Below are 17,670 nucleotides of genomic sequence, written 5' to 3' on the forward strand. Positions count from 1 at the left end.
CGGATGTGGGCTAGCCGTCGGAACAAAATTAAGGCAGTAACACGTGTTAGATAAAATTGGAGATAAAAATTTTGTGACTTTAAGATATGAAAATATCTCCTAAAAGCAGGTACGTAAAATCTGAGTAATGGAGTTACTGAACAGATAACAATCTCTATAATAATGTAAGCTAGCTTTCGAAATTTGAAATAAAACAAAATATTTCTGAACATAATAATAGGCAAAGACATTTTGTTCTCTCGCTGTTAGGCACCTCCTTTTGTCCCCAAGGTATTTCATCTCTGTGCACTGATGCTTTGCCAGAAAAACAACTTTAAAGGTCCATTTACCAATGTCTCCCTTCAACAAATAAGCTAATTTATATTCCTCCAGAATAGAGCTGTCAACAAAATTAATTTAAAACGAAAATTTGCATGCGAGAACTTGAAATTCAATGACATGCATCCTGGAAATAAAAGTGAGGAGCACAGCGCTTCAATGGCAAGGCAACATTAACATTCTTTTCATAGATTGTGAAAGCTCACCCCTCTCAAACGGTGCAAAATGTAACACAAGTATTCTTAATCCCGCGTGTGCTACTTTATTCTCATCAGCCACATAGGTCAAGACTAGTGGGATGTCAGAGGTCAAAAAAGACCAAATCCAAAGTAAGTGTATGATGCTTTAGGATCAAAGAGAGGGGGGAGAATAAAAATGTCAGAACTGAGGATGACTGAAGCGTGACCTATTTGGCAAAACAGAACTCTCTGTGCAATAGCAGCTGGCTCCCTTGCACAACACATCCCTGGGTGCCCCCGCTATAGGCTACGCAGACTTAATTATTCATTCGCTTAGAAGGAGCATTACACAACCCTGCATCCCTGATAAAACCAGCGGGGAAGAAAAAGTCTGCCTGTCAGACGACCCCGGGTGACGGATCTGGAGTTAAATCTTCTCCAGGAGTTCAATTTCAGACAGCAACTAAACACAACTCTACTCCTCGCATAACCTTTTGAACTAAAGAAGCGACTCTAAAGCCCAGCTCCGGCATGAGATTATATGCGCATTTTACCCTTTGTTATGGAAGACTCTTGTCACAGCCCATCCTTTTTACCCACAACTCGAGCCCTTTCAAGCCGCTCACTTTTTTCCATAAACTGTCTTGCGATTGCAACGTCGCACCTCTTCGGAAGGACACATGTATTATTAAAACAGGATTCAAGTGCTATCCCTGCAGGGACACTCAGAGACTTTCACAGGTTTCTGTCAGTGCCATCATTTTGATTTAACTGTGGCTCCAACTTTTTTTTTTACAAACATTAGGAATCTGTGACACCAGTGCACAGAGTCAATATTTTATGCGCTTGGAAACTCAAAGGCTAAGTTTAAGCTTTAAAGCACTTCTCTTCATTTATTACCCATGTCACCTCGCTTCATGTCAAAGTCTTAAAATCTCGTCGAAGGTATTATTCTTGAAAGTTGTGTAAAGTGCAAGAGAAACGACAAGAAAAAGAAGATGTAGTGGGAAAGTGGATGGTGATACGGTGGTAATGCTTTGTCCGCTCTCACACATGTAAAATATGTATGCCAGGGTCCCGCAAGGCCCCCAGAGTCACAGAGCATCATCCCTACACCATCTTCACTCAGTTTGTGGATGTCGATTAGTGATCAAGCCTGGGGAAGTGTACTAAGAACAAAAAAAAGAACAACACAAACAAAGTCCTACTAAACTTTACATGCCCTCGTTGCCGCAGTCAAGAAAATACAGTTCACCAAAAGTTCATGTGTCCATTATCATCTGTGAATTTGGTTATAAGTCTGCGACTAGTAGTGAAAGAGGAGGAGCGGGCAAGCCAAATTTACCCCGACAATTGTTGATACGACACACGACGTGCTCAACACTTCTGACCCTGATATGCAGGGTCGTTGCTCGGTCAGTGTGCCGCTGCAGGCTAACTGTGTTTGGGGATTGTGCGTGTGGTGAGTGGAGTTGGGAAAAAAAGAAGGATAACCCCAAAATATCCCTGTTACTGGCGCTGTGTCGTAACATTTCCGAGCCAGCCCCGCCCAACATCAAAATGGGTTCAACTAGAGTTCACAACATATGGCCACACCTCCTCGCCATCGCGTCATCAAGCAGAAGGCATGTCGTCATGAGCAAGGCCTCACCTACACGCTTGTTTCTGTGGGGTGACATTTGCGTCATATCAGCAGTAGCTTGTAAAATGTCCTGATTTAGAGCAAGTTTTGTCTTGAATGGACCAACAAAGAAGGCCTGCTATTAGTTTACAACAAAATGAATTTGTTTGCAGTAATTTTAAATGATTATTAAAAAGTAAATTAATAAAGAAATACAAATATTTCATAAACTGCAAAATTCTACGGAAATATGAAGGCAACAAAAGAGTTGTGAAATATGTATTACAGTTTTCTCACTAAAACACACACACACTCAAATTATAATACCAAAAATGGACAGGAAGATGAATAATATCACCATTTTATTATCAGTTAATGTACATTTCTAAATATGTGCCTTCATTATAGGCACAGATTTGGGAATGACAAGGAAATAGGGTACATGTCATATATATTTTACATTATTTTTTAAAACTATGTTACAAAACTATATGAATAATTTTTTATTTAACAATTACAAATTAAATGTACTGGTAAAATAATTTTATAGTATATTAAATGCACAAGAAAATAAATGGTATGAAGAAAGTTGTATTTTAATGTACTATTTATTTTGTATTACATGACCTTCTAATCTCATGTCTTTTAATTTATTTTTGTTTCATTACAACTTATTTTTGGCATATGTGTATTTAATATTATTTTTGATTTGTATGTTTTTGTCTTTGTAATGGTGTGCCTTCTTGACCAGGACAACTATAAAAAAAATAATAATTTCAAGGGTAAATAAATAAATAAAACTGATACAAATGTTTAAATTAAAAAAAAAAAAAAGATTAATTTCATATGAACCTCAAATATTTTTTTTTATTAGTAGACTTATTTGTTCTGAAACCTGACAAGCTGAAATAAAAATGCATATAAAATTATATTTTACGCAGTATTATTTAATCGGAAAGTCAATTTATAAAGCAGTCAAACAAATAACATTCAATAGGTTTTTTACAGAATAATGTAATTTTAACAACCTCACAGATTTTTTTTAACAGTGCATCCAATTAGAAATCAGCTCAAGCATTTTTCACTACACCATTAATTTGGGATACCAACACTGTTGGGTTCATTGCCTCCAAATGATGATGATGATGTAACCTACTAAAATTCAGTGAAACTGTTTAATTAAAATATAGAAATTAAACTACAAGATACTATTTTTAAAAAAAATCTTTGACTTTTAAACGATAGAAAACAAATGACCTTGACAAAATACTGTTATTGCAATTAATATACATTTTAAATAATAGAAAACAAACAAATAAATAAATATGTATATAAACATTATTTTCTTGTCATATATTATATTGCAAACATATGTGTTATAAAACCAGTTCTTTTGCTCTACTCTCAAAATGACTGTGTGACTATACACAAACTCATCACTTATTAGGAGAATTATAAACACAAGCTCACATAGTGAAGTTCATCTTTTTTATTTAAAGACAATGGTACAAAGAAGGTCATGTACATTTTGCGAGGCAACAAAACAAAATAAATAAATAATGAAAAATAAATATGAAATAAAGAATACTCAGTTTATAACATCACTTTGGTGAGTTTAGTGTAAAATGTGAAGAAATTATTACAAGACAAACAACATAAATGCCTGCAAAAAGTGTAGTGCCTGTTTTAGCACTGCCTTGTACCTAAAGCAATTCTAACAGTGCTGATGTTCATTTAAAAAAAAAAAACAAAAAAAACCACACACACACACACAAAAAAACCCAGCTTCTAACAGTGGACTCATCACATACCAGTCATGCAGTAATAAGAATGAAATATTTCAAAGACTAAGAGCGCCCACCAGTGTTGAAAATATATATGAAATCAGCACCATGATATTAGCAATGTGTACTTCGTAGTGCTTTCCAATGAAAAAAAAGATTCTTTGTATTAGTTGTTGTAATTATTTCTGATTATTTAGTGTTTAATTATTGTCTCACTTACTGTGACATTTAAAAAAAACATATCGACAATGTGTTTAAGCGCTTGTTAAATTAATAAATACAATATGAGAAGAATGTAAAACAGTGTCATCAATGGAAAGCTGAATATTTCATTTGACCAAGTGTAATTAAATTACTGTAAATTTTAAAAAAATAAAATAAAAATAAAAAATTAAGTTCTAAATCCTTCTGCTATTTCAGACAAAAGGGCCTGCCTTTAAAATCTCTGTACAGTTTTGGCATTGATAACATATTAATATTCTTTATCACAACAGAAGGTCAATGGGTCAAGGTATCATTATGTTTTAGTGGGAAATATTTAGACAGTGATATTTTTTTCAGTTATAATTTTTTACAACAGATTTGACATAAAATTGAAATCTTTAAAGCTTTTATGTCTTTAAGTAATTACAGCGATGTTCATTTACAGTCCCCTGTCTTGAGAGGCACCACGTAATTGTAAAAATTGTTGTAATCATAATTAAAATAAAAATCATCATTTTAGATTTTGGCCTTTCTATTCTTGAAGCCGATAAAGTCTAGCCTTGTGAAGTCTTCCAGTTACAGACTAGCCAGTCAATGACCGTGACACTTATGCGCTGATCTACCGCCAATGTCTTCTGTGGCTCACCAGTATCTTTATTTTCATATATCCATCATACGGTTGATTTCTCAAATCCTAATGTTGCTGTTATCTCTGCAATAGAGTTGTTTTTGCAGCCTATCCAACATTTATCTCTGTTGATTCCAAGTTCACACGCATAGCTCAAAATCCAAATGCTGCTTTTGAAATCAACGTATGAGCTTTTAACTGTTTAACTAATGCAAAAAATAATGAAAGAATAGTTTACACCTGTCCATGAAAAAGGTCCATTGAGCAAATTACCTTTAGTTCCCTGGAAAAAAACAAAAAAGGGGGCAAAAGCTTAAGAAGCTGTAATTCCTAAACCCTAAAAACACCCTCAAAAAAATTCACGGAGTCAGCAAATTAATCCCACAATGGTCACAAAACTTTAAACACCTTGAATAATGCAAATCATGTCAGTGATTAATATATATGATACACAAAATTCACGTTTCGGTTTGGTTCGATACTTTGGTGTCATGGTTCGATATTTTTTTTCAATACAAAAAAATGTTCATGCTTTTTAAATTTGTCATTTATTAAAATTATAAATATATATTTTAACTCAAAAGTACAGTTTTTAAACTTAATGTTGCTGAAACAACAAAATAATTAAAAAATAAAATAAATCTATCTGATCGAGAAATCACTCATCTTTGGAAAAGAGAGTTTATTACAGAGAAATGGCTCTTTCCTAAATAAAAGCTATACTATACGCTTCTTCTGAGCTATATTCTCAGCAGCATATTAAACATATCAGGTCCCCATAAGGAGAATCATGTGCTAACGGCTGTCTAAATGACTCGGCTAAAGTTTGTAGCATGCGTGCTTGTTGTTTTTGTCTGCTTCCACTTGCACTAGGATGCTGTCGGAGTAAATGTGCAGTCATATTCATTTTGTTCCCACTAGTGCTATCAGCATTAATCTGAAATGACGTTAACGCCACAACACGGCAAATCTCCGTTAACGAGCTACCGCGGATTGCCCCGTGCGTGGAGCTGGACGGCCAACACGTTAACGAGCTAACTGCGCTAACACACTAGTTCCCACCCATGTAATTGAGCATTGCGTGGCACATCCCACATACTGTTTTACTTTTGTCCATGACGCGCTTACCTTCAGGGTCATACTTCACATGAAGACCAAAATAGTTCCAAAGGCCAGATCTGAATGAGGGTGGGGGAGGTTCAATTTGCCATGTTGCAACGAGCTTAGCTTCTGTCTTGCTAGCTTGCGCTGCGGTCGGTGGATCTGCGCTCGACAGTGCAGCCTAGGCGGAGTAGTCGAGCGCAGATCCACTAAGCTCGCAACACAAACAGCATCGTCAGAAGAAAAGTTGATAAAATAAATTAAAAATTTTGTATTGTTCGATACATATGCGTACTGAACCGAAAGCACTGTATCGATACCAGTATCGTTGCACCCCTAATATTCATATATGGTCCTCTGATGCAAATGTAAAACATTTGGAATATTCATCAAATTAACAGTTAGCATGATGTTTTATGTGCTGAAGCACAGGTAGGATGTTGGTACAAACCTCTTTGTCCAACTCTTGCATGAACAGCAGAACTCTGTTTATTTCCATAGGAAATATAGTGAACTAAACAGCATCAGATCAGCCTCTGCACAGACAAATCCAACCCTTACAGAATGAACTTTGTGCTTGTGATACTACTCTACATGATGGTCTTGATGCAGAAAGTGAGACTGATGAGGGACAGAAAGTACAGATCGCGAAGCTCCCACTGTTCTTAAAGAGAGAGAGAAACAGAAGAAGACAGTATGTAAGACTTTTATTTACTTTCTAACATCTACTTATTATACTACCATAAATAAAACTGAATTGAAATGAATCGCATCAAGACATACATTATGGTTGTAAATAAAACTGTACCTCCTTCAACCACTTTTCCTCTAACAGCCACTTGCTAATTAACGTTTTCCGAATTGTCCATTTGCTCCTGTGCAGCAGGTTCCACCAGTCGGCTGTATGAGTAGACCAGCATCATCTGCAATGGACAAAAAATGTTTGTTAAAGAAACGTTTATTCTCATGTTGAAGTGGAAGGTGACTGAGAGAAAGAGAAAGATTGTCTGTTAGTTGGTGTTGTGGCGTGGGTGTGGTCTCTGGCCGGGACAGTGTGATTATGTCTCTTTATATGTTGACAGTGACAGGCGGAGGGGGAGAGAGCGGACGTGACAGCAGAGCGGGAGTGTCTGTGTCCCAGTGAAAACAAAAACCACAGTATAATCACATTGGAAAATAAAGTAGTGCTGTCATTACGTCCGTGTCCTGTCTATGCTTAACGGGTCCAACGCTACAGGTGTCATTATCATTTAGCAGTTGCTAAGCTGACTTCAATATTCAGTTCAATTCAATTTTATTTATATGGCACCAAATCACAACAACAGTCGCCTCAAGGCTCTTTATATTGTAAGTTAAAGACCCTACAATAATACATACAGAGAAAAACCCAACAATCATATGACCCGCTATGAGCGAGCACTTTGGCGACAGTGGGAAGGAAAAACTCCCTTTTAACAGGAAGAAACCTCCACCAGAGCCAGGCTCAGGGATCTGCCATAGGCTGAGATGGGGTGAGAGAAGGAAGACAGGATAGAAGACATGCTGTGGAGGAGAGCCAGAGATTAATCACAAGTATGATTTAATGCACAGAGGTTGATTAACACATAGTGAGTGAGAAAGGTGACAGAAGAAGAAATACTCAATGCATCATGGGAATCCCCCAGCAGCATATTGCAGCATAACTAAGGGAGGGTTCAGGGTCACCTGGTCCAGCCCTAAATATATTCTTTATCAAAAAGAAAAGTTTGAAGCCTAATCTTAAAAGTAGAGATAGTGTCTGTGTCCTGAATCCAAACTGGAGTTTTACAGACGTGATTTGAAGCGGGAATGTTTCATTTGGGTTCATTGGGTAGTATCTGTAAAAGTTTAAATATTTTCAAGAACTGAACATTTGATGCTGTGATAACTGAGAAACTACATCAGATGTGTCAGGGAGGTAGAGCTCCACGTTTTTTTTGTTTTTTTTGTTTTTTTACAGAGAAAATAATGAAAGAAAGGTCTGTGAAGAACTGATGGAGTAAATTTGGTTGTTTTTGCCTTGTGTTGTCTTGTTTGCTTCTAAACATTTGGGTTTCATAACAAGTGAGCCTGTACTTCATGAAAAGGATATTGTTGTGCTTGCTTGTTATCTAATCCAGTTGCTGCTGGCTAGACATGTCAACATGCATCTCCTTTTCTTAACTTAAAACCTATTTTTAGGTTTTTATTTGTTCTAAACAGATACTCACTGATGAGAAACATCACTTTTTGACATAAAACAGAAATGCACATTTGCACACTTTGTGAGTCCCAATTTTAGAAACTGGTTCATTTTATACACATTAGTGCAAGAACAAAGGTTTGTGTAAAAAGGGAATGTGGTGATTAATCATTATGTTCTCAAGCAGGTAGCATTATTCATTCCTAATAAATGAAACGTAGAGAGAAGTATTTAGGCAAAATAAAGCAATACAAAAGCACAAATGTGTATTATGTATTATTTTTATTAGTAATATTTTTATGTAGGAGATGAAGAGAAGCACATAACCTAAATCTACCCAAATGTACTATTTACACTGTATAAAGAAAATTTCAAAAGCAAAAATATTGCAAATGAGTTTTCATGTTTTCATCATTTTATTTTTTCAGGTTATGTCCTCGATATAAATATGATTCCTCTCAGCCAACAAAGGTCCGTTTACACTTAACCTCTGACAGGATGCCTTATGGTTTTGTCATTGTAATTGTTGCTTACCGTTAGCAGGACCAGCAGTATTGTCATCATCCCCATCATGACATACATGTTCTCGGTAAGGCCTCCAGCCCATAGTGGGCCCAGAATGGTGGCTAGACCCCCCACTGAACGACGTATTCCCTGACTGAAACCTGCAAAATGCCCCACACAGCACAAAACACATCAAAGGGCTTACTTATATGGTTATTATAAGGCCTTAAAATGTGCAGTCAGTTTCACTGATATACTAATTTTTTCCCTCGAAACGACCCCAGAACCCTGTCATGCCTTTGCTTGTCCAGTAGATGGTGCAGTTTCTCACCTTGTGTTTTCTCAGCTGTAATTTTGGAAAACAGAGAAACCTGCGCAACAGACACAAACGGCAAACCCAAAATCTGCAGAAATACCCCAATGATGAACTCTGTCAGCTGCCATGCAAAGCCACCTAGAGAAAACACAAAGGAAGGAAACAGGTGAATAATATATATGACACTTTTCGAAGATGGATTTCAAAAGCTTTTTTAAGAATTAAATATTACATGTGTGTAAAAAGAAAGCATTACTTTGACTGTGTCTCAGTGAGAGATCAAGGACCTAGTTCTATATGTGAAAATGCTCCGTCCAGATGAACAGCATTCATTAGAGTTAGATGCTAAAGCAAAAAAACAATCAAAAAATTATAATTTCAAGTTGAGTCTAACCTAGCGGCTTAGCCAAGAAGATGAGGCACCAGACACAGGAGATGTTGCACATGCACAGACCAATGGCGAGGATCACCCGTTCTGTCACATGGCGGCTCAGCCAGCGCACAAACAGGAAGCCGGCAATCACCACTACACCACCAAGAAAGTACATCACGCTGTTCTCCAGCTCCCCAAAGCTGAAATATTTCTGCGTCAGAGGGGTCACCATGGTCTGAGGACACAGCCCGTTAAATCCTTTAGTGTCATTATGTTTGTTGGCAAGATAAAACTCAGTTTGTATGCTCTCACAGGGTTTAAAATGATTAAAAATCAACAAATGATATACTGAAAACAGATCATTTAATTTGTATGTGAGTTTCAATCTGCACCTCCAGCGCTGTCTGATTGAAAAAGGTGACAAACTGGGCAGCCAGCAGCACAATCACCTCTTCTCTCAGGAACTCTGATACAAAGAAACCGAAACATGAAACATGAAAACACTGGAAAGAGACATTGGTCAACAGCAAAGTCAGAGAGAAAGGAGACAAAAATCTATTTCATAACCAGGAAGTTCAGAAACAACAACAACAAACAAACTGTGTACTTCACTTGTAAGAGATATATTTTGCACATTCCAAGGCTGATAAAACTAAGACGCTTTGTAGCAAGAAGGCAATCCAATCTGTTTAAGAAGAAAATAGAAGAAGAGATGAACAAACAGGCAAGGCTCCCAGCAATAATCATGTGAATCACTGACCTCGAGATATGCTGAAATTCTTAAAGACACCTGAAGACTCTGCTGGTGAAACAGGAGAATGAGGTGAAGGATTCGGATTCAGCGTAGTGTTCCTGGGTGGACTGGAAGCCACGACAGAGCCGTAGGACCCCATCAGCTCCTGAGACACTATTAGGGGCTTTCCCTCTTCATCGCTCTCTTCTACGTCTTCCACAAGGCTTTTCTTATTCTCTTCCTCTTGGTTCTTTCGTGTCATACTATCCCTGGCTTTCCTCTTCTCAACGGGTGGTAGGTCCACAGTCAGGAAAACAACCACGAATTGAAGGAGAATCCACAGCAGACACATAAACAGCTGCAAGGGATGGATGAACAAGATCACTGCTCTCCACAGATGGAGGCAAAAAAAATGCGTGGAAAATGTAAAACACCTTATTATAATGCATACTGACATGTTTTAAATCTTACCCCGGGCGCAGTGTATTTATTGATTACAAAAGGACCCAGGTGGAAATCACACAACCTCAGAAAGATGTTAAATGCTGGACCTGTGTTAAACAAAGGATACTACATGAATATTATCCACCTAAAACCATTAAGATTTATAATAATTAAACAATCTTTAATGTTTGTCGCAAGAAAGCAAACAAGCACTGACCAATCACAAGTCCAGCCTGCCGACACGCCATGAAAGCAGCAAATACAGTGGCACGGTCCTCTGGGGCCGTGCTTCTAGTTAAGAAGCCAAAGATGGACGAGCTAACGCCTGCACCGATGCCTGGGAAACAAACAAACCAACTAAAAACCAAAAACATCAACTTTGGCTTCTCTTTAACAGGTAAAACTGTTTTTTGTAAAGTGGGAAAAAAGATAAGAAATCGTGTTTCACTAACAGTCAAGTGACAGGAGTGATTTAGAAACAACAAAGAAAAACACGTGTTTTTTATTTAACATGGCATTCAGTTATCCTAAATGGTCACAAATGGCATATTGTGTTAACAGTTGCAAGTTTTAAATGTTAAAAGCATAATTAATTGGAAATAAAAATGTTTTGTTTTTTTCACTTATGTTGGGACAGGTGAAATGTATTTGGCTTATTGAGTAACCAGAACTTTGGGTGTTTCAGCCTCAAACTGGCCAAGAAAATAATTTTTTGAAGGCTTTGAGGAACTGCAAGAAATGAAGATAAAACAGCAAAAAACAATAAACCAGACAACAAGTTTCTACTCTGACAAACAGACACCTTACACGTCTTCATCTTATCTTAACAGCTCTATTAAGTGACTCCCACGAATGTCTTGGTGATGTTAAGTGAGGGAATTGTACGGGATAAAGGAATGCTATCACTTTTTGCAGTACAAGCCGTACCATTGAATGTTCATTTATTGGAGCCACATAGAGCCAATTTCCTCCTACAATGGAACAATGACCCAAAACACAGCTCCAAATAAGAACTGTGAACATGAACTATTTAGACAAGAAGGAAACAGTTGGCATTCTTGAAATTTCTCCAGACTACCCCAACAAAGTGACAGCAGTTATGCAACTATTATGTCCAACCTCGACAAAGTCTTAACAATGTCTCATATCCAGTTCATAACACACTCAGTTGCTGCAAACTCAGCAGCATATTTCACCAAACATACCTTAAGACTCAATTTAAAGTAGCTTGTAAACACTATTAGTGACCTACAAGTTAAGGATTTATGAGTGTCAATGGAAACTATCACAAAGGCAGGGACTATATTTTGCAGTAAATAATGTATCCCAGTATTTTCTAATCACTGAAGTACTTTCAGTCTGAAACTTTTATAATCAAGTTTTTTAAACATGCTTTTCAGTATGACTAACATATTTGTAGTCATTAAATCCACAAAATGATTCTCAGTTCTACGTTTACTTATTATAGACTCACCTGCTACCAGTCTGCTTGACAGCAGAAGCCACTTTGAGTATCCCATCAAGTACATAAAATTACCTGTAAAAAAAAAAGATAAAAAGTAAATATGGAATCGACTTAAACAATTTTCATAAGATTTGAATAAAAAAAACTATGTTTGGTTTCTTGTACAAAAGAAGTACCCAGTATAACTGGGGTTCAAATGTGAATCCTATTTGAAGGATTGCTGAGTGTTAGAAAATATGCAAGAGCTGTGGACTCACCAACTATCTCAAAGATGTTGGCAAACAATATGATCTTCTTTGTTGATCGGGTTCTGTCGGACCAGTGGCCAAACAGTGGTCCAGACAGTAGGCCACTCAGACTGAATGCTGACAGGACCAATCCCAGAAAGTAAGGTGCTGCATCCAGCGTCTGCAAGAAACGCCATATTGTGGGCAAAATTACAGCTGTGGATAGAGAAGAGGGGAAATGTGTTTTTTATTTTACCATTAAGAAATCATACATATTCGATTCATCACAGTCTGAAAACTAAAAGACAAAAGATGGATACATCACGCTGTTATTGCTTAGAGCTTTATTCATCACACAGGCAAAGGATAATGCTGACCAAATGTAATCCAAAATTCAATTACTGGGTCAGATGGCACACAATAAAGCACGCTCTCTGAGAATTCCAGAGAAAATTACTACTCAAATTCTTGTCGTTCAGGGATATGGCCCTGACAGACACAACTGTGTGTGGAAGTGACAAAACTAAAAGCTCCAAAACTGAATGCTTCTTTTTCATAAACTTTAGGAATTTATCATTTATTTGTAGATTTATATATTGCTCCCTAGGAAAGAGCAAAACCTCTGTATCTGTAGATAATTCAATAATCTCTCTTTTTCTTTGACCTTGTCTATAAACAGCCTCTATAGAGCACCACAGTGGAGTCAAATAAACAAGATTTGATTGAAGTACAGACTTAATTTAGTTCAAGGTGTTAAAAAAAACCCACTGAATTAACTTTTTAACAATTACAGCCAATTTATGTACCTAATGTACTATTTTTAGATGCAAAAAGGTAAATAGAAACTGATTGACTGATAAGCAGTTTCACGGCCAGGTGAGGCCTGTACCCTCGTTACATCAGGACAAACTAAGCTGATAAAATAAAAATCTGGTTCATTCTTTAAAAGAATGAATGAATTGATTAGCTCAAAAAACACCAAAAGGCCTGAAAAACCACAGAAGGGGAGGTAGGTCTGTGTTTGTTAAAGTCTACAATCAGGAGACACTTTCTGATTGTTAATACAAATACAAAGGTACAACAAACCAGTGGTTATGTTCAAAAACAAGAAGGTCAGATTAGACTTTACCAGAAAACATTTAAAGGGGCCTACACATTTCTGAAAAAAATGTCTTCTAACTTGTAATAGAATCATGGGAAGAAAAAAGATATATTGTGTGTATATATATTTATATTTCTTCATACATTCTTATATATTTCTATACAGTGTATTGTGTATTTTGTTGTACAGTTATTTTATTTTCAACTTTAATTTATATATTTTATCTTATTCTTTCCCAGTTAAATTTACCCTTCATTCTAATTTCTGTTGTACAGTTATTTCATTTTTAACTTTAATTTTTATATTTTATTTTATTTTATTCCTTCCTGGTTAAATTTACCCTTTTTAATTTTCATATTTATTTCCTATCTTATTCATAGCCTTTCCTTTTTTTCTTTAGGTCACGAGCAGTTGTCTAAGCATTTCACTGCATATCGTACTGTGTATGACTGTGTATGTGACAAATAAAATTTGAATTTGAATTTGAATTTTGAAAAGATGGAGAAGGAGAGAAAGAGCTCAAGGTCCAAAGCATATGACATTATCTGTAAATCATGGTGGAGGCAATATTATAGCATGTGGAACTAGGTCAGTCGTGCTTACTGATGATGTGACTGCTGATAGAAGTAGCAGTAGCACATTCAGCAAAATGTCGCAAAACTGATTGGACAGCGGCTGACAGTGCAAATGGATAGTGAAACAAAGCATACTGCAATACCAAACCAAGAGCTTCTGAAGGGAAAGAAATGCCATATTCCTCAGTGGACAAGTCAGTCATCTGATCTCACCCCAACAGAGCATGGTTTTACAAAACTGGAGGTAGAAAGATCCACAACAAGGCCTGTCAGAGCATCTTGAGGAAGGAAACACAGCGTTTTGTGATGTCTATGGTTTCTACACTCCAGGAAGCATTGTCATTCAAATATATGTATGATTACGTGATGTTAAAAATAATGTTTCTTTTCTCAATTAATCATTAGCCTTTGAAAACAGATGACTAAACATGGCTGCAATTCTTAACAGGTTAATGAATTATTTTGGTAAAACCCCTTGAATTAAAGTATGCACTTCAGTCACATCATGAATGTTTGATTTAAAATCCACTACAGTGGAGCAGAGTCCAAAAACGTATTGACCTAACTGTGTAAAGCGATTTGCTTGATGCACATTGCTTTATAGCTGATACCTGGTTGGCTAGTCGGTTTTCCAGGCTGTTCACAACTACTCATCCGGTTAGTTAACTGCATTCTTTGCTCACATTGGTGTAGTTGCTTTAATTATCTGTCCCAAATTTGAGAATTATTTACTCTACATGGCAGTTATTTCACATCAGCTATGCGTTAATTCACCCTTTTTGCAAGAGTTTAGTTAAGTTCATTGACTTTGATTGATTTGTGGTTGCCACATTGCTCCTAACATGTTCTTATGTATACACGTTTTAAAGGCGGACATTTTTAAACACATTTGGATTATGCAGTGGTTTCACAGAGCACACCTGTATTCATCTCTGTTGTCAGTTGTTCTTTTGACTGTATTTTTAAAGTGACTGTGACCAAGTTGTGATAATGGCTTAAGCAATGTTTGCATAAAGACAGTGATGTCCAACCAGTTAAATTCAGTTTGATTTTTCTTTATATAGCACCAAATTTAAAAAACAAAACAAAACAGTCAACTCAATACACTTTATATAGCAGCAATAATACATAATGGAGAACCCTTAAAATCAGGTGACCCTGTATGGGCAAGCACTTGGTGACAATGGGAAGGAAAAAGATTTCTCCAGAAGCACCAGCCTTAGGGAGGGGTGGCAAGGTGCCGAGACTGGTTGGGGGTGAGGGGAAGAAGACGTGCAGTTGAATATACAGTGTCAAACTGTAGCGTAGATGACCCTATTTTACATTACTCAATCTTAAATAAACACAGGTGGGTTGTACTGGAAATCAGATCTAAAACATTAATTCAACTACAAGTAAAACCACTCGTGTTAAAAGATTAACCAACTGTTCGTGTTTTAAGTACTGTTCAGTTTGCTGTGATCAAGCAAACCTAGCTAGTGTTTCGCTTGAAAATTTGAAGTCCAAGTGTAAAATAACTGCTTAAGGTTTTAGGTTAACTTAACCTTGTAACTCTTTGGGAGTTGCCCAATATTGTCGCAAGGTAAAACAAAAATCTTTTCTACCTGAGATTTTCCTTTAGTAATCACTAATTTCCTTGTTTGTTCTCACTGTCACGTGGGGTGCTATCAAGCGCTCCAATCATGCTGGACTGAGTCACCTAAATACATTTGGATCACAGGTCCTCTCACGCTTAGCCTGGTTGTACTCAATGGTTCTGTGCTATGGTCTTATCAGGTGAAACACATTTATTATTTCCACAGGAACAGTTTTCTTACACATTTTTCTAAGTCCTGTCCTTGGTTGGAGATTGTTCAAGTAGTTCAATTTTTAGGAACTAACTCATCAATGGAGGCTGACACACGTGGATCTTACTCACATATCAGCCTGGGGTTCTCTCATTACTGCGCACACAAGCTAACATAAATGTACGGTGATGCAATGATATCGCAATATTTTAACACCACATAAAGATTTACACTGGTATTATTGCCTTACCTTTGATTCTACCTCAATCTTGCATCTGTGGATGCTGAATTTCCTATTTTCTGCTTTACACTTGTCACCAGCAAATAGTGAAAACAATTTGCTGTTACAGAATCATAAAATTGAAACAAACCTTAAATTTGTACTTAATTTCACTTCATTTAAAGCTCACAAATGTATTGCTTGAAGCCTGGATTTATAATCTATTCTTTTACAGTTGTCAGTGTGTGTCTTTATAACCGGTTAAGCTTATGGTACTTGTAATGCAGTGTGTAACACAGAACAGATTTTTTTTTTTGTTAAATGCCAATGCAAATGCGGTAAATAAACACAATGTAACATATTATTATCTCCACCTCTTATAATAATTTGATTTTTGTATATTCTATTCAATACATCTTATATATTGGGATACTTATAAACATTTATGTTAACACAAATGCGCTTTAAATGCACTGTAGAGATGACCTTCATTGAAAATGATTATGTGAAATAAATTATTTCCGATGTTTTTTCTTTTTAATGTTTATTATATTTGCATATTGTTAAATAGACTATAGTAAACATGATATGAAGGGGATATGGATATATATAAAATAAAGAAATGACCTATTTTTAAAAATCTTTTTTACTTTTTATACTCATGCGTCATTGCACCGGTGTTGTGCAACGGCGTTATAATTAAAACAGTCCATTTTGTCCACTTAAAATATCTTTATAGAACAGTTTTGTTGTACTTGTTACAATTTTTTTAGTCATTGTCATCTACCCATGTTTACCCCAATAACAAGTCTTACCATATTCCACGCCGCTAAGAAGAAAAATAAGTCCGATGGTGATATATGTCAGCTTCTTTTCCCGTCTGCTATCCATTATGTCTCACTGCTGAATTCTTCTCTCTGTAAGACTTTAAACATACATGTCCCTTCTCGTCTCCCTACCAAACACAGCCGACATAACTCCGAGAGCAGTGCTTCCAATTACAGAAAACAGCTGCAGAATGCTTCAAGAGCATACTGTTCCTACTACCCGAACAGCGTTTGCAAGGCTAATATCACTTATCACTACGCGTTATCTCATATCGTATGGAAAACTCGTGTTTTCGTCGTGATTAAAGTCCATACATATATAAAATGTCTGTAATTAAACCAGCCGGGTAAATGCTCCGCAATGATTGATGCTAGCCGTAGCTTACTAAACGCTCGCCCTCAAACTGCCAAAAGCGAGGCAGAGGGGAAACAACCAATCACAGCAGCGCGCAGTTTAAAGCCATCCTACACAACTTCCGGTTGCCCGCACCTTGACAGTCGCAACCGCTGAAACTTCAACTGCTTTCATAGATTGAATAAAATATGCACACATTAGAGTATAAGGTTTTTTTTTTTCTTCTTCTTTCTGTTGCAAGACTATTTAACAAGATACATGATGGTAGTGCTGTGCGATACTGCAAATTTTGGTATCGATCTGATACAAAGAACTGCACTTCTTGCTTATACGTGCTTTATTAGACAAGCGTCACTATTGCAAAAAATAAAACCTTTTGAACCCCTTGGACTGAATCTGGATATTCGCTAATGAGTGTGGATTCAATCATGCTGATTAATGCAGTTTAGGAGTGGGAGAGAGCATAGGCAGGGTGAAGTGGGTGGAGATGAGTGTCAGGGGTGATTTGTGACAGGAGGCTAGCAGCAAGGGGGAAAAAGAAGGTTTATAAGACGAGAGTGAGACCTGCTATGATGTATAATATGGACAGTAAGACTAAACTAAAAACCCTAAACCTGGAGCTGGAAACGCTAAAATTTTCATAGAAAGTGGACAAGCTAGAAAATGAGTGTATCAGAGGGAGAGCTCACGTCAAGTGTTTTGGAGAT

The 17,670-nt window shown here is 36.7% G+C and overlaps 1 protein-coding gene across 3 annotated transcripts; it reads right to left on the minus strand.

The window, feature by feature from the left end:
- Positions 1-3,633: 3,633 nt before the first annotated feature.
- On the minus strand, positions 3,634-17,172 carry mfsd8l1 (major facilitator superfamily domain containing 8-like 1). Of its 3 annotated transcripts, none has more exons than XM_085133066.1 (12): positions 16,597-17,172; positions 12,128-12,278; positions 11,880-11,942; positions 10,623-10,742; positions 10,433-10,512; positions 9,989-10,319; positions 9,621-9,694; positions 9,250-9,463; positions 8,871-8,993; positions 8,570-8,700; positions 6,644-6,758; positions 3,634-6,499 (listed from the first exon to the last, which is right to left on the minus strand). In XM_085133066.1, the coding sequence occupies exons 1-11, from the start codon at positions 16,597-16,599 to the stop codon at positions 6,678-6,680; spliced, it is 1,371 nt and encodes a 456-aa protein (XP_084989192.1). In that variant the 5' UTR covers positions 16,600-17,172; the 3' UTR covers positions 3,634-6,499; positions 6,644-6,677. The 3 variants fall into 3 exon arrangements, with proteins under 3 accessions (XP_084989192.1, XP_084989189.1, XP_084989191.1); XM_085133063.1 differs by having other exon boundaries at positions 12,128-12,313; positions 16,597-17,162; XM_085133065.1 differs by having other exon boundaries at positions 3,634-6,494; positions 12,128-12,313; positions 16,597-17,161.
- Between the last annotated feature and the right edge of the window lie 498 nt (positions 17,173-17,670).

Source organism: Neolamprologus multifasciatus, chromosome 15 (assembly GCF_963576455.1).
Source record: "Neolamprologus multifasciatus chromosome 15, fNeoMul1.2, whole genome shotgun sequence".
NCBI lineage: Eukaryota > Metazoa > Chordata > Actinopteri > Cichliformes > Cichlidae > Neolamprologus > Neolamprologus multifasciatus.